The sequence below is a fragment of the Cyclopterus lumpus genome, chromosome 17, assembly GCF_009769545.1.
Source record: "Cyclopterus lumpus isolate fCycLum1 chromosome 17, fCycLum1.pri, whole genome shotgun sequence".
In the NCBI taxonomy this organism is placed as follows: domain Eukaryota; kingdom Metazoa; phylum Chordata; class Actinopteri; order Perciformes; family Cyclopteridae; genus Cyclopterus; species Cyclopterus lumpus.
The window spans coordinates 21,715,770-21,738,269 of record NC_046982.1 but is presented as its reverse complement, the minus strand read 5'-3'; the positions used below and the strand labels follow the sequence as shown (position 1 = coordinate 21,738,269).

Here is a 22,500-nt window from a genome sequence, read left to right as displayed (position 1 = left end):
ATTGTTATTATTAAGTGGCGGGAATTTAATTTGAGAGAGAAAAGATGGATTGAAGGATCGATTTGAAACCAGAAGATCCAAACAATAAAAAGTGAGCTTTTCACGAGGCACTTATTGTTTGCTCCTAGCGAGGAGAATTTAATTGGGGGGATTTGTAAAGGGCGCTCGGCGGTTCTCTATAAGTGGCTCCGTGACCCCTGACCTCTCGCTCCGCCCCGGTTCAGCCCTGAGACACCGGAGCTACACGACGCTGCAGGACGAAGCCCTCAAAGTGTTCAGCTCGCTGCAGCACCTGGAGGGCGTGGCCGACCCGGTGCCCGTCATCCAGGGCGTCCTGCGCACCGGCCAGGAGCTCAAGGCGCTGCGGGACGAGCTCTACTGCCAGCTGATCAAGCAGACGGTGCGGCCGCCGCAGCCCGACAGCCCCGGGAACCTCTGCGGCTGGAAGATCCTGGCCTGCATGTCCTGCACCTTCATCCCCACCAGGAGCATCCTCAGATACCTCAAGTTCCACCTCAAGAGGTATCGGCACGTTCGCGGAGGGATGCGGGGAAAAAATAATAATGGACTAATCGCAAGATCGCTAACAATCCAAATCTCTCTCCGCAGGACTCGAGAGCTCCTGCCCGGCTCGGAGATGGACCGCTACGCCGCCTTCGCCCTGGACTCCCTGAGGAAGACTCGGGCCAGGGAGAACGTCCCATCGCAGGAGGAGATCCGCTCCATCGTGGCCCGGCAGGACATGAGCACCACGGTCCACTGCCACGGAGGAGGCTCCTGCAAGATCACCATCAACTCGCACACCACGGCCGGAGAGGTGAGCGACAGGAGTTCCTTGTTCAGAGGCGTCTTCTTCCTGCTGCAAATTGTATTTAATGTCATGTCATAATTTAGCTAACCCGGGCAGGTAATATCCATGCACATGTTGTCCTCACTCATGTTTTAAAGCACTCCTGTCGGGTGTTCTTGTGCGTCAGGTGGTGGAGAAGCTGATCCGAGGTCTGGCCATGGAGGACAGCCGGAACATGTTCGCCCTGTTCGAACACAACGACACCACGGAGAAGGCCATCGAGAGCCGCATGGTGGTGGCCGACGTGCTCGCCAAGTTTGAAAAGTAAGCGCGTTGAGGCAAAATGAAATATTAATTCAAGCTCCGAGCTCATTCCCGCCTGGCGGAACGCCGACCTGCTCGACCGCCGCCGGTCGGACGTTTTAACGCTGATTTTCTTTCGCCAGTAGGTGGCGCTTCGACTGAGTGAAAATAGGCTTGTTGATATCCTCAGGCCGTGACTTGTAACAAGCACGACAAGTTTGGGGCAGAACGAGGCAGAACACGCCCCTAAGAGATTCATTGGTCCATATATCTTTACCACAATGACATATCAAAACACGGTTGACATATTGTAGGTTATCTGGCTTCAATTATGATCAATAGTAATTTTGTTATGAATCTGACCCAACGTGTAGGAGAAATGGCCAATTATGTGTTTTTCACAAAATTCAAAATGGCGGAAAATCTAAGTAGGCGGAGCTTAGGGGTCTGAGAGGCTTTTCTGTAGAGCAGGTGGAGATGGACATGTGTGAAAAATATAAAGTCAATCGGACATTCTGGGTGAGGGGCGTCGCCGGTCAAACTTTGAGGGGGCGCTAGAGAGCAATTGTTTCAAACCCAAATTTTACGTCTCTATCCGAGGTAAAATTTGGGTTTGAAAAAATTGCTCTCTAGCGCCCCCTCAAAGTTTGACCGGCGACGCCCCTCACCCAGAATGTCCGATTGACTTTGAGTCTGTACCCTCAATACGCCCAATGTTCAAAAATAAAAAGCAGAATAATAAGAATCCTAGCAAATAATAATACTGCTGCTGCTTTTGGTCCTCATGAACGCTCCTTCTGGTCTGCAGGCTTTCAGCGAGCCCGGAGGAACACAACACCGGCTGGAAGTTCTACTTCAAGCTCTACTGCTTCTTAGACAGGGAACACGTCCCCAAGGACAGCGTGGAGTTCGCCTTCATGTTTGAACAGGTGAGCCAGACCAGCTTCATATCGAAGCTGCACCCACGATTCATAACTTCAGAGTTTCAGCCAAAAAATCTGTTTCCTATCAAGCGGAAGGGAGCGTCTTCCAAATGTATTATCTTCAAAATCTCAAACAATTTTAGTTTTCATGATGTGTTACGTGACTTTTCTCCGGTTCGAGCAAAAGCAGCTTTGAGTGTCGATACAAACACTTGTTATATGTTTTTATTTAAACCTTTATTTAACCGGGTGAGTCCCATTGAGATTAAAAAACAAGACAAGTTAAAAGAAATCAAAAGTTAAGAACAGTGACGTTAATTTAAGAAACATTTTTGGGAACCTGCCTCCATTTCTTTAATTTTATATTCAAAAGCAGTAAAGTGTTATCAGTTTTTTAATTATTATTCTGCAACATATTCCAGTATGAGGGTGCAGAGTACACAAAAGCCCTTTTTCCCATTTCCGTTGTGGCATTTGGGACAGTGAGCATCAGGAAGCCCTCAAAGCAAGACATTGCACAACGTGTGGCTTTGGTACTGTACCTTTAAATACCTTTGGTACTGTACCTTCAAGTACCTTTGATACTGTACCTTTGAGTACCTTTGATACTGTACATTTGGTACTGTACCTTCAAGTACCCTTGATACTGTACCTTTAAATACCTTTGGTACTGTACCTTCAAGTACCTTTGGTACTGTACCTTTAAATACCTTTGATACTGTACCTTCAAGTACCATTGATACTGTACCTTTGATACTGTACCTTTGGTACTGTACCTTCAAGTACCCTTGATACTGTACCTTTAAATACCTTTGGTACTGTACCTTCAAGTACCTTTGGTACTGTACCTTCAAGTACCTTTGATACTGTACCTTTGGTACTGTACCTTCAAGTACATTTGATACTGTACCTTTGAGTACCTTTGATACTGTACCTTTGGTACTGTACCTTCAAGTACCTTTGATACTGTAACTTTGATACTGTACCTTTGGTACTGTACCTTTGATACTGTACCTTTGGTACTGTACCTTTGATACTGTACCTTTGATACTGTACCTTTGAGTACCTTTGATACTGTACCTTTGGTACTGTACCTTCAAGTACCTTTGGTACTGTACCTTCGAGTACCTTTGGTACTGTACCTTTGAGTACCTTTGATACTGTACATTTGGTACTGTACCTTCAAGTACGTTTGGTACTGTACCTTCAAGTACATTTGGTACTGTACCTTCAAGTACCTTTGGTACTGTACCTTTAAGTGCAGTACCACAACCAGTATCGTTGTAGTGATGAGAAAACGTTCATAATAAGTCAGGTGTGTTGTACTCACGGAGGACTTTGTTGTGGAAGCTCTATCAGACATGTTCTTTTGTCAACAGGCCCACGAAGCCGTCATTCGTGGTCAGTACCCGGGCCCCGAGGAGACCCTCCAGTTCCTGGCTGCCCTGAGACTTCAGTACCTGCAGGGCGATCACAGCTCCCAGGCCAACGTCCCCGATATGTCCCTGGTGTTCCCCATGGCGCGATTGCGGGCCCGCGTGCAGAACTCGGCCAAGACGTTCGCTCCCAGTTCCGTTTCCGGCTCGGTGGCCGGCGACCGCTCGGGGACCGCGGAGAGGAAGCGCTCGAGCTTCCTGGAGGGAACGCTGAGGCGGAGCTTCAGGAGCGGCTCGCTGAGTCGGCAGAAGCTGGAGGAGGAGAACAGCCTGGAGGCGTGGATGAGGGAGGAGGCCACGGCGCTGAGGACCAGCGTGATGGACAAGTGGAAGAAGCTGCAGGGGATGAACCAGCAGCAGGCCATGGTCAAGTACATGGCGGTGGCGAAGGAGTGGCAGGGCTACGGATCCACGCTGTTCAACGTGGAGGTGAGGACAGAAATGATAACGTCTTTTTTATTTCTCAGTCTACAAAAAATCCTATGAAATTATATATATTATATTATATTTGTCTGTTTTCTTAATTTTTTTTATTTAGGGAATTATAAAAAAAATGTCTTCTCTTTTCTTGATTTTATTAAATTTAAATTTTTTTTTTTCAAAGAAATAATAGATTAATTATTGGAATTCCTTTTTTTTTAATTTAGGAAATTATAAAACAATGTAGACGAGTAAAACTTAAAATGTCAGATTCATTAGAATTCCTTTTTCTTCAAATTTAGGGAATTATAATAAATTTGTTGTCCCTTTTCTTAAATGTTTATAATTAAAACACAAAATTTAGGATTTATTGGAATTCCTTTTTTTTCAAATGTTTTATTCTTCTCTTTTCTTGATTTTATCTAATTTTTCAAATAAATATTTATAATAAAGGATTTATTAGTAGGATATACTATTAATATATTTTTTTAAATAAATGTATATAATTTTTCAAACAAATAGACGAGTAAAACTTAAAATTCAGGATTTATTGGAATTCCTTTTTTTTTCTCCAAATTTTGGGAATTATAATTATATATAATTATATATGTTTTTTCGTCCCTTTTCTTAATTTGTTTGGAATTTTTCAAACAAATAATAGACGATCAAAACTCCAAACTTAGGAATCATTGAAGAGTATTAAAGTACATACCCAAGCCCCTCGGTTAGGGCTTGACTTTAAAAGCAGAGCCTCCCTCACGCTTCTCGCTTCTCGGCCCTTCAGTGCCGGGACGGAGCGTTCCCGTGCGAGCTGTGGCTGGGCGTCAGCCGGGAGGCCATCTCGGTGTACCAGCGAGGGGAGGCGTGGCCTCTGGAGGTGTTCCCGTACGAACTGATCCTCTCCTTCGGAGCGCCGCTGGCCAACACCTACAAGATCGCCGTCGAGGGCCGAGAGCTGGTCTTTGAGACGCAAATGGTTCGTGTTGGAGTTCATCTTTTTACGCTCATATTTCACACTATATATATGTATGTATGTATGTGTATATATATATATGTATATATATATATACTGTATATAAGTACTTTGGTGAGCTTTTACCGGTGTGACGACGCTGAGCTGATGGCAACTTTCAATTAAAATTTTAAGTTTTTATCGCCCCAAAATCACAAATGTGCCTCAATCCATATGATAAGAATGACAGCATTATTATTATTATTATTATTACATACTTACTTATTTTAACACGACTTCATAAGGCAGCATGAGCCTATAAATATATAAAACCTCTCAGATTCAGAAAATCATTCAGATGATGAACTGAAACACCATGCACCGTTTAAATCCTCTTCCTCCTCCTCTTCCTGCTCCTCCTCTTCCTCTTCCTGCTCTTCCTCTTCCTCTTCCTGCTCTTCCTCTTCCTCTTCCTCCTCTTCCTGCTCCTCCTCTTCCTCTTCCTGCTCTTCCTCTTCCTCCTCCTCCTCCTCCTCCTCTCCTCTGCAGGTCATGGACATCGCCAAGCTGATGAAGGCCTACATCAGCATGATCGTCAAGAAGCGCTACAGCAACTGTCAGTCCGTCAGCAGCCACGGCAGCCAGTGTAGCGCCTGGTGAACGACTCCCGTTGACCTTTGACCCTTTGACCCTTTGACCTCTGGCCCGAGAGCATCTTGCACATTCGACCGCGTCTGACCGACTCTGAACGCTGTTTATTTTTGAATGGTTTCATTCCAAAAACACTGAAAACACGAGAGGTCAGAACTTTGAAAAGGGTTCAAGCTGGTCGGATCAGCTGTCGTTGTCCCGGTAACCGGCCTCCATCTCATCGTGGTCGTGAGGCGGTCCCGGTTTCCGTCACGTCTCTTTTGGTTTTACAGCTTTTTTTCAAAAGTTGCGTAACTGAACACTGGCGACACGGCGAGCGTTACTTTGTACATAAGTCATAAATGGTCCTCAAAGTGCTTTTTTATTAAACTGGAGGACTCGAGAAGCTAGAACCTCCAGGACAGAATCACCAAAATAAAAGTCAAGTCGAAGGAAGACGTCGATGTTGTCTTTTGAGGAAAACAAATTAAAACCGATTCCACAGTAAGAAAAATACAAGATATGTGAACAATTTATCGATATGAATATTGAATATCCAAATACAAAAGAAAATGCAGCAAATTCAACTTTTACACTGTTTTCTCAGGCCAAAGAACAGCAGGTGTGTATGTGTGTGTGTGTGTGTGTGTGCGTGCGTGTGTGTGTGTGTGAATAATAATAATAAAGCAACTGTGCCTGTTCACTGAACCGAACTCCCAATCTGACTTTTGTCTGAACCAGAACTAGAAACTAAAGGAAGCAGCACATTATTTAGTCTCCCAACAGTTCCCCTTATTAATTGTCCAGAAAGCGTCCAACATGGCGCCCGTTGACTGCACCCCCCCATGTTGGTGAGAACCGGCAGCAGCGTTATCGATCAGCCACTAAAACCACTTGTTTCTGTCACAAAACACGGGGTGTGCATTCAGCCGTCACTTATTTATACATTAATATGTGGGTTCTTTTTTTAATTTGATTTTCTCGCTAAAATAATAAGAGAAAAAGTGAGTTCCTGCATAACCGGTGTGACAGACGCTCCTCATTTGCTGTTCCGCTCTTAGGAATGCACGAAAGCCGCGCATGGTGTTTCCACGGAAACCCTGCAGACGGAGCTCGGCTGTTGTGCTATTTTGGGGGCTTTGAAACATTGCGCAATGCCCCCTTCAAGCAACTCCGACTGCAGTTATTAAACATTGTTGTGATACATAAGTTGTGGCTTTCGGTGCGACCCGTCATATTTGAGTTTGAATGACTTGCTCAGCTGGACTTTGTGCAGTGTAACATTCCTACAACATTTCCCTGGAGCTCCGCGGGCGGCAGATCCATCCAAAGACTGCAGCTTCCTTCCACGGTGCCTTGTTGTATATTGTGTACACTTGTTTTGTGTGGCTTCATTTTGTATTTTATTTTTGCATAATGTGCATATATATATATATATATATAATATATATATGATTTATATATAATATATATATTATTTATATAATTTATATATATAAATTATATATATATATTATATATTTATATTATATATTATATATATATATATTATATATATTATATATATAAATTATATATATATATATATTCTATTATAATCACATGGCTGTACATTTTTTACTGCAAGTCTTTGCCTTCTAGTTTTTCTCCTGAATGAAGACGATAAGTTGATTTTCTCAAGATGGAAATCTTGTATTTCTCTCTACGCAGCCAACCGACTGACAGTGGACCTTTGACACAATACTGGTATCTTGTTTTAAAAATAAAAAAATTCTGTATTGGTTATGTAACGAACGGATGATTCAAACAATAAACGATTACATATTTGATCACATTGTTGTCTTTATTCTTTATTTTACACTAGTTTTATGGACTGAATCAACCAGAGTAGTTTTATGTTTTGAGTACTTCATAATTCATTAGATTGAGGTCGCTTGGGTGTTATGTTTGCTCCGGTTATGTTAATGTTATGATTTTAAATAATGGAAGGAAACTTTCTTGCAACTTTGAAGTATGTATTTTCTTCCAAATATTCATCAAACATTTAGAGCTCAGAGAAGATAAATATGAGTTCAGGTAAACAAAGTGGCAGCCTCCATAAACACACAGAGGAAGGAGCGCCACCTACAGGAACTCAGACATGTACACAACATTAAGATGTAGAAGTACCGCCCACAACGTTTGATTGACAGGTGAAGAAAAGTCTGCTCTCAGCGACAATAATGGAAACAAAAAAAGTTTAAGAATTAAAACCCAGACTTTAACCGGCTGTCCCTTGAATCACTTCTGTCTATTTGAGTTTACAGAACTCAGCAGTGTCTCCATGATAATCAAACCAAAATCCAGCATAGAGAGGCTGAGTGAATGTGGTCTGGACTCTGTGGAGGAGAGTCATGGTTCCAGAGACGCTGTAGAAGGACAGAATACCTGCTCTGTGATCCAGGTACACTCCTAGTCTGGAGGACCGAGGACCAGAGACGGGGGTGGGGACTTTGTTGTGAACAAATATAAAACTGTTATTGAGACAACGTAAAGCCCAAGATTTGTTATTGTATCCAAACATACATTCATATCCTGTTCTCATGATGTTCTTGTATGAGACTGCTACTTCAACTCCTCCTCCTCTCCACTCCACCTCCCAGTAACAACGTCCAGTCAGACTCTCTCTACTCAGGACCTGAGGATACAATCCACTGAACCTGTCTGGGTGACTAGAATAAGACTGATGTTCCTTCATTAAAGTTCCTTTTCTGTTCCCATCAGATAATAACAGCAGTGTGTGTGCTGTGTTTGGATCCAGAGTGAGTTCACGTGAACATTTTAAGAATCCATCTCTGGTCGTGGGCTCTGGTGCAGACAGTAAAACATTCACTTTAGTCACCTTCAGTGAGACGTTTGTCCACTTGTCTCTCAGGACGTCCTGTAGTTCATCTCTGAGTCCTGAAACAGCCGCCGTCACGTCCTCAAAGTACCTCAGAGGACGGATGTTGATGCTGGATGAGTCTGTAGACCCACTGAGTGGTGACAGTGAGGGGTAGTGGTGGAGAAGCTGGTTGAGATCCTCTGTGTGTGAGAGCAGCTTCAGCTCAGCGTCGTTCCTCTTCAGCTCAGTGATCTCCTGCTCCAGCTTCTCCTGAAGCTCTTTGACTCGACTCACTTCAGTTCTCTGCTGGGATCTGACCTGCTGCTTCACATCAGAGCTTCTGTTCTCCATGAGACGGATCAGCTCAGTGAAGATCTTCTCACTGTCCTCCACTGTTTTATCAGCAGAGAGGTTGATGGCCTCCACCTCCTGATGGAGCAGCTTCAGGTCTTTCTCTCTGTCCTGGATTCTCTGCTGGATGTTTAGTCGACTCCCCTCCAGCTCTCTCTGCCTCTCGGTCCTTTCTGCTGCAGCTGAGACGGTGTCGTGGCCTTTATGTTCATCCAGAGAGCAGAGGTAGCAGATACACTGCTGATCAGTACGGCAGAAGATCTTCATCACCTCATTGTGACGAGAGCAGATGTTCTCCTGGAGCTGGTTGGAGGGGTCCACCAGCTGGTGTTTCTTTAATTGAGGTACATCACAATGAGGCTGGAGGTGTTTCTCACAGTAAGAAACCAGACACACCAGACAGGACTTGAAGGCCTTCAGTCTCCTCCCAGTGCAGACATCACAGCCCACATCTTCAGGTCCAGCATAGCAGTGATCAGCAGGAGCAGCTTGGAGTCCAGTCTTCTTCAGCTGCTCCACCAAAACTGCCAACATGGTGTTCTTCAGCAGGACAGGCCTCGGTGTGAAGGTCTGCCTACACTGAGGGCAGCTGAGGAGCTTCTTCCCGTCCTCTACATCCCAGTGGTCTTTAATACAGTTCATGCAGTAGCTGTGTCCACAGGGAATAGTCACCGGATCCTTCAGGAGATCCAGACAGATGGAACAACAGATGGTCTCCTGGTCCAGATGAGCTCCTTTCTGCTCCATCTCACCTCTCAGTAGCAAGGAGTGTCTGAGTTTCACTTCCTCAGCATTGAATGACCTCTGATCTGAACAACATGTCTCTGCAGTGAACGGCGCCGTCAGCTCGTTCCCCGTCTATGAAACTGTAGATGTGAAGAGGAGGAACCTGTTCTCTCTTGGTTGGAGAACAGGAAGGAGAGGGAACCGGCTTTTCAGGCTTTACTGCATTCCACAAAGAGAAGCAGGGTGTGTCATCTCCTGTTTACAATGCGCAGCAGGAATAGAGGATGAGAGACTATGACACTGCACTGTAACTAACCCGTATCTCTTAGTTCTTTTAAATTGTCCACCAAAGTTAATGGAGTTCAAAAGAAGAAGAAAAACACAGGTTCATATTTGGGAATTAAAATTATTTGGTTTTGTTAACTTTGAATCAAATGACAAAGTGCTGAGATCTACATAAACACACACACACATAAACCATTAGCTGTAGTAAAGGGAAAAGACGTGTAAAGCTTCCTCCACCTCCAGTCCACGGTGGTTCCTGTGATCAAGTGAGAGAGATGGAATGAAAGAGGGAGGAAGAAATAAAGGAAGAGAAGGCGTTCGTGGAGAGGGATGTTGAAGCTGAGTCCAAGAGGAAGTCACTGGGTCAGCTGTGATTAAAACCTTTTAAAAAACGGCTTATTCTGTAGGCCTCTGCCAAACTGAAAAGGGTGTATCTCCTCTACCACAAAGGCTATTTGAGTAAAGCTGGTGTTATAATGAGGGCAACCCATGTGAGCTTTTGTTCAGATGTGTACATATTAGTAGATATGTTACTGGTTAAGAGTAACTTTTCCTTCGCCTAGGAAAGAAAAGCCCTTTCAGGATGATTATCTCTTGAAGGATGCAGTGCATAGGTATAAATCTAACCCAGATCATATCACAACATGTCAACGGTCTCCCTGCAAAGTTTGACTTTGATAAAGTGAAGCAGAACAAAGTTGGAGAGGTTTTAGAACAGAGAATTTAGGTGAGGTCTCCAAAATGGGCATTTGGGCACATTTGGGCACCATCTGTGCACTTTGAATTTTCTCATGTACCAAACCAGATATTTCACTTGTATATTACTTATGGTGTTCAAGACATCCAAATACAGCAGTCTTTGGTTGTAAAAAAATCAACAACATCAACAAAGGTAAGCAGCATTTGTGACTGTAAGCGCTAAAGCGTTTCATGCTGCTGTGTTCTTTGGCTCATATCTCGGTGATGCTTTGGTGCAGAAGGATTTCCTGAAGATGTTTAGAATCTGTGTTAAGTCCTCTTGCTCTTTGCTATCTGGCTTTTTCTGATAGCACCGAGCTACGGGTCGCTAGTTCTGGAAACGTGCTGAGTGGGCTGACTCCTGACAAAATGATGATTATGATATTTTAATAATTCTTTTAGTTGGTGTTTGAGTTGTGTTGAAATGGCTTACTGATTATTGTAGCCCAAGTTCTGTTGTTTTATTTGATGTACAACATCAATATTTTTGCTGATGTTTATTGTAATGTTTTACACAGTTTAACCACAATGTGTCAATTTCATTTAAAAGGTGTTCAGAAGAAATGAGAAATGTTCGGGGCGTGGTCCTTATTCCTGAACTAAGTGTATACAACTCAATAATACAATGCCAGATACACACATTTCCACATATTTATATATATTTACAAACAAATATAAATATATTAAAATGTGTAGCCTTCAGTTTGGATGTAACAGTCACTGTTTCTGTGACTTCCTGTTAGTTCTCTGAAGCTCAAACTGTTGGACTTGACGGCTCCTCCTGATGCTGCTGCCTGATCTCAACTCAAACCGGCCTGTTTGCTCAAAGTACTGCACTTGTGAAGGTACTTGTACTTCACGTGAGTATTGTCGTTTTCTGCTACTACTACTCCACTACGTCTTAGAGGCAACATTGTATTTGGTTAACTACCTTTTGAGATCATTTTACACAACGAATACAGACACACTGTTGAGGATTAAAGCGCTGGTTTCAAACCCTTTAGGCTCCTAAAAGAAAGCAGTCGGGGCTCTTCGTCATGTTCCTGATCTCCATCAAAGAGAGACGAACCCTCTAAACGTCTCAGACGGTCTCATTTAAATAACTGATTGAGGTTAAAAGAATCCAATGTTTCATTAAAATCAGCAAAGATGATGTAAAGCTGTGTAGCAGAACTTTTCTCTGATCATATCATAACCATCCAGATTTATTCTGTGGCCCTTTGGAGGCCTTCAAATATGTGTTTGACTACAACTGTGGACAAAGAGAGTTGAGGTGCTTGGACCTCCTCTACATCCTGGTTATCGGGATGAAGGCACCCTCTGGTGTTGTGCTTCACCTTTCACATTTCACCTGTTAACCTGCCGTGATGTTCACTGCAGGAAGACGTGGACAAACTTCACTGAGCCGTTGGCATCAGGCCACAATGGTGACTTGGCAATGGCATGTCACATACGCATCAGTGTTGATGGAGATCCACAGATCTGATGTTAGACTAACTGCAGGTGGCCTTCTCCTTGGCTTCCTGATATCTGTCCTCCACCAGAGTGGAAGAGAACACTCTTGGAATGGCAAATATGGGGAAGCTTCAATACTTTGGAAACTAATGCGCTAACAAATTGTTGTGCTACTAATACGATTGGTTACTGTCTTCTAAAACTCAAACACACCCTTGTCTCGCCACACGGTCAAAAATAAATAGTAAATACATAAAAATCTGTTCAACATGCGAAACATACCTGGAATTGACAAAAGTAACATTATTGATTACTGCATCATTCTGCTTCTCTGTGTGTTTGTTGTCAAACTAAATGTACACCTTCTGTTGTGTATTATTGAAATGAGAGTAGATTTACTGCACTGGAACATTCTGAGAGAGAAATGGAAAAAGGTAAACAAAGTGCATTAAGTGTGCTGCTGATGCTTTGAAAGATGAATGTAAATGTCTGCATCATGTTGTTAAATAAAGGTTTTATTTTGACTCAAGTGAGACATTCATGTGAGCAGTCGCATAAAAAGAAAAGAGAAAACCCAACTGTACTACAGTTCTCCAGTCTACGGGCTTGGTGGTCCTCTAGCGCCACCTGGTGATGGACTTTCATTCTGTTGAGACGGTTACATGTTGAATAGTCAGACTGGAGGTGGAGGCTGGTGTGTGTTGTTGTTGTCCCCCTAAACCCTTAAACCCTGAACCCTCAGAGGGTCCATGACGTCACCTATTAAGAGCTTGAGTGAGAGACTGTAGGGCTTGATATGGCGTCGATACAGCACGTTACCATGACAACATCGAACAATACTGCAGCGCCTCACTCTCGTGAGATTATCGGTGATCCCGTGTTCGTGACGTCAGAGCAGGCGGGATCAAGTCGGACACATGTACCGCGCATGCGCCGCTCTCCTCCTGTGTTGGTCGCCATGTCTCGAGTCCACGCGGCTTCTGGAGTCACGTTGGGGCTGATTGACAGGTTGATAGCAGACTATGAGGAGGACGTGTCTGCTCTAAGAGAACAGGAGCGACCCACACCAGGTCGGTGCTTCTTCATTACTGATCCGGGCTTCGTGCTCGTTTTACGGCTTCGAGTCACATCCGGGTCCGTTTCCAGCTCATTCATTGTAGTTGTGAGACTTTTGGTGAATGTGGTTCGTTCCCAGCTCTCCTCTGGTTACATTCATCAGGGAGGAACTTTAAACCTTACAGGGGATTTACACGTGGAGACCTTTTGAGTCTTCAACATGGCGGCCGAACAACTTCCGGTTCAAGCGAGGAGCGAAGAAATGGGTTGAGGTCGAATAGTCAAATAAATGCCTCGTAACGTCTATTATTAACCGTGTGTGTGTATAACCACACAACTATAACGATGATCATTAACTGGAAGATAAACTTTTGTTCTAAATGTAGATATTAAACCCTTTAATCTAAACAGGACCCATTGAAATATGATTACAAATGTAACTCAGCAACTCAATCTCTGGAGCTTAAAACTGTATTCCTGTGTTGAACAATGAGGTTCAACTTTATCTAGAAATTAACTTTATTGAAACACTTTAATTAACATCATTATGATTCAGGCAGTTATGAAACAAATGAACAACAAAGCAGTCTTGACTTGAGCTCCAGAAGCTCTGATGAAAGGGTTCAACTGGACGAGCTCTTCAGTGGGAAGAGGAATGCTGGTCCTTTAGTCTGAGTCATGTTTATGACTATCATCCTTTGAATCAACATTACAATTTAAAACTCTAGGTCACACCGAGTTGTGGTGTTTCATAATCTATTGTCTGCTGTGGTGGATAAAATGTTTCAAATTGTGTGCGTCCACAACCTCTATTGTATAGCAGCGTGTGTTAAAACTTGTTCTCAGTATTATATTAAGCTTAAATTAAAACTGCACATATGACGTAGAGCACAGACACATCTCTCTCAGATTAGTCACGAGACGTAGACAGACACAGCGGCCTTGTGTTGGTCCAGGATTAACCGGTACAGAGGAGGCTGTAGAGCCAGGGCCGGGATGCTCAGACCAAATAACGATAAGAGAGTTGTAGCGATCTGTTATCACCACCTCACGACCTGTTAACTCTCAACATTCCTTAGAGGAACCGACTTGGACTGGGGCAGGAATTAAACAGAGGGACGAGAAATAATATGTAATGAGGGAGTGGACGGAGGCTGCACCTGCTTTGAGTCCGATGCTATAATAATATGTCAATGTGCGAAAGACAGATGTTCCTGAACGCATCGCTCTCTCTTCCGGTAAGCGTATTGCATCACTTCCGGTTGCCAGCTTAGCAGCTCACGATGTCTTCTTCTCCCCCTCCCGCTCCCTCTTGCTCAGAGTGTCTCATGTATAGCTATTCCTCTGCCTCCCTTAATGATAACGGTACATGCAACAAGTGTAGTTCATTTGCTGGTTGGAGGCAGTTCTAAGTGGGTTAGATGCACGGCTCCGCACCATCGAAGCTCAGACAGTTACGCTAGTTAGCATAACATTAATGTGGAATCGGTGTGTACTTATGCCAAGACAATGTCGGACACTGTAGTTTTCTCTGGCCCTCTCCCCAATCTGATCAATGATGACATGTATAGCCGCATGTCGTCATTCAACCGCTGGTTGTCCAGGTGGTGCCCAGCAAACAATGTGGGCTACATAGATAACTGGCAGACTTTCTGGGGAAAGCCTGATCTGATGAGTCGAGACGGCATTCATCCCACTTGGGATGGAGCGCGTCTCATTTCTGTGAACATGGCCAAGTTGATTAACGGACTTAATCCATGACCCAGAGTTCAGATCAGGAAGCAGAAGCAGAGTTGTAGTCTTCCACCCTTCTCTGCACTTCCATTCGAGCAGTTACCCTCCCTTAACCTTAACTCTATAGAGACTGTGTCTGTCCCACGGCCACTTAAATTAATTAAATCAAAAGTAACCAGAAGAGGAGTCATACAAAATAACCTCATACAGGTTAACATCACTAAATATTAGATCTCTGTCATCTAAAGCTGTATTAGTAAATGATTTAATATCAGACAATCACATTGATTCATTGTGTCTTACTGAAACCTGGCTGAGCAATGAAGAATATGTCAGCCTAAATGAATCAACTCCTCCAAGTCATATTAATACTCACATTCCTCGAGGCACCGGCCGAGGAGGTGGAGTAGCAGCCATCTTTGACTCAAGCCTATTAATGAATCCTAAAACTAAACTAAACTACAACTCATTTGAAGCCTTGTTCTTAGTCTTTCACATCCAACCTGGAAAACATTACAGCCAATTCTATTTGTTATACTGTACCGGCCACCAGGTCCATATTCAGAATTTATATCTGAATTTTCAGAGTGTTTTATCAAGTTTAGTCCTTAAAACTGATAAGGTTATTATTGTAGGAGATTTTAATATTCATGTGGATATTGATAATGATTGCCTTAGTGCTGCATTTATCTCATTGTTGGACTCGATTGGCTTCTGTCAGAGTACAGAAACCCACTCACTGCTTTGGCCACACCCTCGACCTTGTTCTTGCATGTGGCATTGACATTGAGCATTTGGAGGTCTTCCCACAGAACCCTCTTCTGTCAGACCATTACCTCATAACTTTAGAGTTTATACTCCCGGAGTGTACACCGTTAGTCAAAAGTTTCTACACCAGATGTCTAACTGACAGTGCTGTAGCTACATTTAAAGAAGCGATTCCTTCTGCATTTGATTCAATACCACGTCTCAATGTGACGGAGGACTCCTGTGCTAACTTTAGTCCGTCCCAGATTGATCATCTTGTCGATTGTGCTACAGGCTCACTGAGAATGACACTAGACTCGATAGCCCCACTGAAGAAAAAGACAGTGAGGCAAAGGAGGTTTGCTCCCTGGTATAACCCTCAGACCCGCGACCTAAAGCAAACTTCACGAAAGCTTGAAAGTATATGGCGTTCCACCAATCTGGAAGAATCACGCCTAGTTTGGCGAGATAGTCTTAAAACATATAAAAAGGCTCTCCGTAATGCCAGAGCAGCCTATTACTCATCAGTAATAGAGAACAATAAGAACAACCCCAGGGTTCTCTTTAGCACTGTAGCCAGGCTGACAGAGAGTCACAGCTCTGTGGAGCCGTGTATTCCAATAGACCTCAGTAGTAATGACTTCATGAACTTCTTCAATGAAAAAATTTTAACTATTAGAGGCAAGATTGATGATCTCTTGCCCTCAACCAGTGCCGATCTGTCATCAAGAGGAGTGGCCTTGGAAACGGCTGTATGCCCTGGTGTATATTTGGATAGCTTTTCTCCCATTAACCTAGACCAATTGTCCTCAATGGTTTCTACTTCTAAACCGTCTACCTGTCTCTTAGACCCCATCCCAACGAGGCTGCTTAAAGACGTGTTGCCTTTAATTGGCACCTCTCTGCTGGATATTGTTAATGTGTCTTTGCTAACAGGCCATGTACCACATTCCTTCAAAGTAGCTGTAATTAAACCTCTCCTGAAGAAGCCCACTCTTAATCCAGAGGTGTTGGCTAACTACAGACCGATCTCTAACCTTCCCTTCCTCTCTAAGATCCTTGAGAAAGTAGGACTCATCTCTGTACTGGTCTTGTTGGACCTTAGTGCTGATAAAGGACTCATCTCTGTACTGGTCTTGTTAGACCTTAGTGCTGATAAAGGACTCATCTCTGTACTGGTCTTGTTAGACCTTAGTGCTGATAAAGGACTCATCTCTGTACTGGTCTTGTTAGACCTTAGTGCTGATAAAGGACTCATCTCTGTACTGGTCTTATTGGACCTTAGTGCTGATAAAGGACTCATCTCTGTACTGGTCTTATTAGACCTTAGTGCTGTTAAAGGACTCATCTCTGTACTGGTCTTGTTAGACCTTAGTGCTGATAAAGGACTCATCTCTGTACTGGTCTTATTAGACCTTAGTGCTGATAAAGGACTCATCTCTGTACTGGTCTTATTAGACCTTAGTGCTGATAAAGGACTCATCTCTGTACTGGTCTTATTAGACCTTAGTGCTGATAAAGGACTCATCTCTGTACTGGTCTTATTAGACCTTAGTGCTGATAAAGGACTAATCTCTGTACTGGTCTTGTTAGACCTTAGTGCTGATAAAGGACTAATCTCTGTACTGGTCTTGTTAGACCTTAGTGCTGATAAAGGACTAATCTCTGTACTGGTCTTGTTAGACCTTAGTGCTGATAAAGGACTCATCTCTGTACTGGTATTATTAGACCTTAGTGCTGATAAAGGACTCATCTCTGTACTGGTCTTGTTAGACCTTAGTGCTGATAAAGGACTCATCTCCGTACTGGTCTTGTTAGACCTTAGTGCTGCGTTCGACACCATTGATCATGACATCCTATTACAGAGACTGGATCAGTCGATTGGCATTTCATGTACCGCACTAAGTTGGTTTAAATCCTATTTATCACATGTGTGGCAACACGGATTGCTGAGTGGTGGAGTGGGTCCAGTTTTCTGAGGGTGGTCTTTGATGCCTTTTTTTAAATGATATCGCTGTAGTCAAATAGAGGAAGGATGGTCATTTTCACAAGGGTGAATTTGGCAGTCTGTGAAGGAGGCCTTGTTTCGATACAGGAAACCCAGTCTAGCTTTGACTTTAGCCAGAAGGTTATTGATGTGTATGTTAAATGAGAGAGATGAGTCCAACCAGAAGCCAAGGTATTTGTAGGAGGTGACAAACTCCAGCTCCGAGCCATCAGCACTGTAGATCTTGGGAGGGCTGGGGATAATGAGGTTTTTCTGGTCAAACAGCATACATTTGGTCTTTTTGGAGTTGAGGAGCAGGTGGAGGTTGTTGAAAGACTGTTGGGTGGAGGTGAGGCTTTGTTGAGGAGTGGACACAGCAGAGTGGAGTGGAGGACCAGCTGAATATATGATGGTGTCATCAGCATACAGATGAATCCTGGAATTTCCAGCAGCTTAGGCTACATCATTATTATAAATGAGATCAATTATCTGGTGATGTGATTTCTGTAGATGGCATTGCCCTGGCATCCAACACCACTGTAAAGAATCTCTGGTTATCTTTGACCGAGACTTGTCCTTTAACTCCACGTGAAGCAAACCTCAAGGATTGCATTTTTTCATCTACGTAACATTTAAAAAATCAGGCACAATCTTGTCCCAAAAAGATGCAGTAACGCTGGTTCACGCGTTTGTTACTTCCAGACTGGATTACTATAACTCCTTATTATATAGTTAGGGCTGAATCAGGTTTGCCCTGGTCCAGCCCCTTGATATGCTGCTATAGGCTTATAGGCTGCTGGGGGATGTTTTAGGATACACTGAGCACCTATCTCCTCTTCTCTCTCTCCTTATGAACCAGGTTGTTTATATTAATAAACTAATACTATGAACTAGGTTGTTTATATTAATAAAGTAATACTATGAACCAGGTTGTTTATATTAATAAACTAATACTATGAACTAGGTTGTTTATATTAATAAAGTAATACTATGAACCAGGTTGTTGCGCCTGCCGTCTCATAACTACGTAGAGTCAGATTCTCTGAACACCGCGTTGTCTTTTCCTAACTCCTCATGAACTCTACTTCTCATCGTTCCTTCACCCTGTGATGTTTTCCACAGAGGTCAAGGAGAAGTGGTTAGGAATCACCGTTATATATGGAGAGGAAATGTGTTTAGTAAATAAGCTTTATTATTATCAACCACGATATTATTTTAGATTAAACCTGAGACTAATAGCCTGAACTATTACAACAACATAAACATATGATTTTCTACAACACGTGGTGTTTGTCAAATCCAAGATCTGGCGTTTCCCATCATGCACTGGGGCCATGCAGTTGGTGGAGAGCCTGGCTCTAAAACCTGCGGCCGCCTCGCTCCGGTGAGGTTGTCGTTGACCACGTGTTCATGACGTCGGAGCAAGTCGGACATCTACCCAGCATGCATTGTGAGGCGAACGCCGTGATGGATTCTGATCAGTCTGCTTGAGGCGCAACTTGTTTGTTGAGCTTCTCAACACACGGTGTCATGAAACTATCACTATTTTAAAATGTACGGTTTGATTTCTCACCTCAAACATTCTCAGAAGTGAATTTAGTGATGAAAAAACATGCACATGTATCTTTAAAAGCGTATAATATATTCCATAGTTTAAATACTTTTAGTGATGATAACACATTAAAGATCAGGATCAATCTAAATATTAGTATTGTTGTATGAAGTGTGTGACATCCCCCGACCTTGTATACAATTTATCTTTTACATTAAACATTCCATATTTACTCCAGTGCCCTTTGCACTCTGCACCAATGCACTACTGTCCTGCTGTTTACAAATGTTATTGTTATTGTTTTGTATTATGTATTTATGTGTGTCTACATGAAGAGCAACAAATAATCATGAAGTCAAATTCCTTGAATGTCTCCACTAATGAAAGTTGATATCAGTCTGAAGTCACGTTGTTCATAATGTTTGTGATTACAGCAGATGTCCTCCCTGAGGGCCTGGACCTGAACCAGGAGGACCCGGAGCCCCTCGGCATGAAAGAGGACCCGGAGCCCCTCGGCATAAAAGAGGACCCGGAGCCCCTCGGCATAAAAGAGGACCCGGAGCCCCTCGGCATAAAAGAGGACCCGGAGCCCCTCGGCATAAAAGAGGACCCGGAGCCCCTCGGCATAAAAGAGGAGCCGGAGCCCCTCGGCATAAAAGAAGAGCCGGAGCCCCCCTACATAAAAGAGGAGCTGGAGCCCCCCTACATAAAAGAGGACCCGGAGCCCCCCTACATAAAAGAGGAGCCAGAGCCCCTCCACATAAAAGAGGACCTGGAGGATCTCTGGACCCGTCTAGAGGAAGAGCAGCTTAAGGTGCTGGAGGAGTCCGATATCACCAAGTTCTCATTCACTGTTGTTACTGTGAAGAGTGAAGATGACAAACCTCAGACCTCACGGCTTCATCAAAGCCAGACGGAGGACAACAGAGAGGCGGAGCCTCCAGCCGGCTTGTCAGCTACACCAATAAAAATAGAATCTGATGGAGAGGACTGTGGGGGATCAGGACCAGCCAGGAACCTAAATCCACATCGGCATTCACATCCAAATGCTGATGATGATGAAAAGGCTTCAGAATCTTCTGAGACTGAAGTCAGTTGTGATGATTGGCAAGAAGCTTTGTCAGATTCTGGAGCTGAAAGTGAAGACAGGGACAATGTCTGGAAGGAGACCAGGGCACCTGAGTCTGCTGCACATGCCCTGAAATATAAGGAAGTCCTTGTAAGTCATGTGGGATGTAACACTGGCAACGAATCAAATGAATCACCATCAAAAGTGCTCATGAGAGAGAAAACAATCAAATGTCATGTTTGTGGGAAAAGATTTACAGCACAGGGAAGTCTGAAGACACACCTAAGATGCCACACAGGAGAGAAACCATTTGGTTGTGATGTTTGTGGGAAAAGATTTACAGCACAGGGAAGTCTGAAGACACACATGAGACTCCACACAGGAGAGAAACCATTTGGTTGTGATGTTTGTGGGAAAAGGTGTACACATTCTGTGAGTCTTAAGAGACACATGAGAGGCCACACAGGAGAGAGACCATTTGGTTGTGATGTTTGTGGGAAAAGTTTCAATGACCATGGAAATCTGAAGACACACATGAGAATCCACACAGGAGAGAAACCATTTGGCTGTGATGTTTGTGGACAAAGATTCAATGACCCCGGAAATCTGAAGACACACATGAGAATACACACAGGAGAGAAACCATTTGGTTGTGATGTTTGTGGGAAAAGATTCAATGACCCCGGAAATCTGAAAACACACATGAGAATCCACACAGGTGAGAAACCATTTGGTTGTGATGTTTGTGGGGAAACATTTACAGCACAGGGAAGTCTGAAGAACCACATGAAAGTCCACACAGGAGAGAAACCATTTGGTTGTGCTGTTTGTCGGAAAAGATTCAATCAACAGGGAAGTCTGAAGAACCACATGAGAGTCCACACGGGAGAGAAACCATTTGGGTGTGTTGTTTGTGGGAAAAGATTCAATCAACAGGGACATCTGAAGACACACATGATAGGCCACACAGGAGAGAAACCATTCAGTTGTGATGTTTGTGGGAAAAGAGTTCCACGTCAGGAGAGTCTGAAGAATCACATGAGAATCCACACAGGAGAGAAACCATTTGGTTGTGATGTTTGTGGGCAAAGATTTACAGAACAAGGAAATCTGAAGAAACACATGGGAGTTCACACAGGAGAGAAACCATTTGGTTGTGTTGTTTGTGGGAAAAGATTTACAGCACAGGGAAGTCTGAAGAGACACATGAGAGTCCACACAGGAGAGAAACCATTTGGTTGTGATGTTTGTGGGAAAAGATTCAATGAACAGGGAAGTCTGAAGAAACACATGAGAGTCCACACAGGAGAGAAACCATTTGGTTGTGATGTTTGTGGGAAAAGATTCAATGAACAGAGAAGTCTGAAGAAACACATAAGAGTCCACACAGGATAGAATGTGTTTCTTCCCGTCGTGAATTATGTAAGTTGTTCTCTTTCTCTTGTCTTCATTAAAAAAAAATATGTTAAATGTTTTTAAATTCCTATGTCATTTGTTTGTAAATGAGATGGAAGGCAAAGTGTTTTCTAAACATTTGATGAATCTTTATTAAAAACACTGACAACATACTGAGTTCTGTGATGGAGGAAACTAAAAACAAACAAAAAACTGTACAAACACATCTGTATTTAAAATGCATTTTCCCTGTAATGTTTTAAAATCTACATAAAGAGACTTTTGCATATATATTTTTACCATATAATCATAAAAACCCACACTTGTACAACCTGGGCCTGGATACTGCTCTGTATTGAATGGATTCTGGTGTTTTAAAGTTAAGTCAGCTGCCTCCGTTTTATCAGGGTGTTTTTTAGTCGTGGGCCCTTTTTACTGGTAAAAGATGCCCACAGTCTAACTCTCTGTACTGGTTGTTGAGAGAACCGTTGATTCACAGGGCCATCAGCAGCAGCGCCACCCCTGGACTGATGGGGGCGCTGCTGAGTTCACAGACCCTGTGCCTGCAGCAGCTAGTGGATGCAGTGGGGCCGACGCTGAGCGACCCCCCGGCCCTGGGCGTTCTGCTGGGTCTGCATTCTGTCCGGGTGGCGAGGAGGCTCCTGGAGCTGTGGAGGCAGAGGCTGACCGGGAAGGGGAGGAGCCTCCTCATGGACTACAGCCGAGGACAAGTCGAGTCGGACCCTGAAGACCCTTTCCCCGAGATCTCACCGGCCCCCTGCTTGCTACGACACACCCAGAAACATGTACATTGCACAAAGCAGACGAGAAGACTGTATTTTAACGGTGTTGTCGTATCTTTCAAGCGGCAGTGATGTTGAAGAATGAGGATGAAGGAATCTCCGCGGACACTGTTCTTTCTGTTATAATAGAGTTTATTACAGAGAGGAATCACAGGTCAGGACGAGCGTCTAGATCGCTCGGAGAAGCTTCTCAGCCAAATGGAAGATCTACTGAGACTCAGTTATATACCCACTTTGTCGTGCTCAGCTCCTGAGATCCATAACGTCACTCAGGAACCCCCAATC

The 22,500-nt window shown here is 43.5% G+C and overlaps 3 protein-coding genes across 5 annotated transcripts in view; 2 read left to right on the top strand and 1 right to left on the bottom strand.

The window, feature by feature from the left end:
* The window catches only part of myo10 (myosin X), an 85,631-nt gene extending 78,760 nt beyond the window's left edge, over positions 1 to 6,871 (top strand). The window contains exons 35-41 of the mRNA XM_034554900.1: positions 225 to 522; positions 610 to 817; positions 978 to 1,114; positions 1,902 to 2,022; positions 3,396 to 3,881; positions 4,657 to 4,848; positions 5,374 to 6,871. Of these exons, the coding sequence (XP_034410791.1) occupies positions 225 to 522; positions 610 to 817; positions 978 to 1,114; positions 1,902 to 2,022; positions 3,396 to 3,881; positions 4,657 to 4,848; positions 5,374 to 5,484 (1,553 nt within the window). The 3' untranslated portion in view covers positions 5,485 to 6,871. The remainder of the gene's footprint in view (positions 1 to 224; positions 523 to 609; positions 818 to 977; positions 1,115 to 1,901; positions 2,023 to 3,395; positions 3,882 to 4,656; positions 4,849 to 5,373) is intronic.
* Positions 6,872 to 7,306: 435 nt separating this feature from the next.
* Positions 7,307 to 9,464, bottom strand: LOC117746042 (tripartite motif-containing protein 16-like). Its single transcript, XM_034554819.1, has one exon. It carries the CDS (start codon positions 9,413 to 9,415, stop codon positions 7,745 to 7,747), a length of 1,671 nt encoding a protein of 556 aa, XP_034410710.1. The 5' UTR covers positions 9,416 to 9,464; the 3' UTR covers positions 7,307 to 7,744.
* A 3,214-nt stretch (positions 9,465 to 12,678) lies between these two features.
* On the top strand, positions 12,679 to 21,583 carry LOC117746036 (oocyte zinc finger protein XlCOF6-like). Of its 3 annotated transcripts, none has more exons than XM_034554810.1 (2): positions 12,679 to 12,942; positions 18,701 to 18,927. In XM_034554810.1, exons 1-2 carry the CDS (start codon positions 12,693 to 12,695, stop codon positions 18,808 to 18,810), a joined length of 360 nt encoding a protein of 119 aa, XP_034410701.1. In that variant the 5' UTR covers positions 12,679 to 12,692; the 3' UTR covers positions 18,811 to 18,927. The 3 variants fall into 3 exon arrangements, with proteins under 3 accessions (XP_034410701.1, XP_034410699.1, XP_034410700.1); XM_034554808.1 differs by lacking the exon at positions 18,701 to 18,927 and adding an exon at positions 19,383 to 21,583 and having other exon boundaries at positions 12,769 to 12,942; XM_034554809.1 differs by lacking the exon at positions 18,701 to 18,927 and adding an exon at positions 19,386 to 21,583 and having other exon boundaries at positions 12,776 to 12,942.
* The last annotated feature ends 917 nt before the right edge of the window (positions 21,584 to 22,500 follow it).

Bases quoted from the DNA above. Each gene is read 5' to 3' on its own strand.
- LOC117746042 (XM_034554819.1), bottom strand. From the start codon at position 9,415: ATGGAGCAGAAAGGAGCTCATCTGGACCAGGAGACCATCTGTTGTTCC.
- LOC117746036 (XM_034554808.1), top strand. From the start codon at position 12,801: ATGCGCCGCTCTCCTCCTGTGTTGGTCGCCATGTCTCGAGTCCACGCG. The intron at 12,943-19,382 runs GTCGGTGCTTCT...TTGTGATTACAG, and splicing joins ACAGGAGCGACCCACACCAG to CAGATGTCCTCCCTGAGGGC.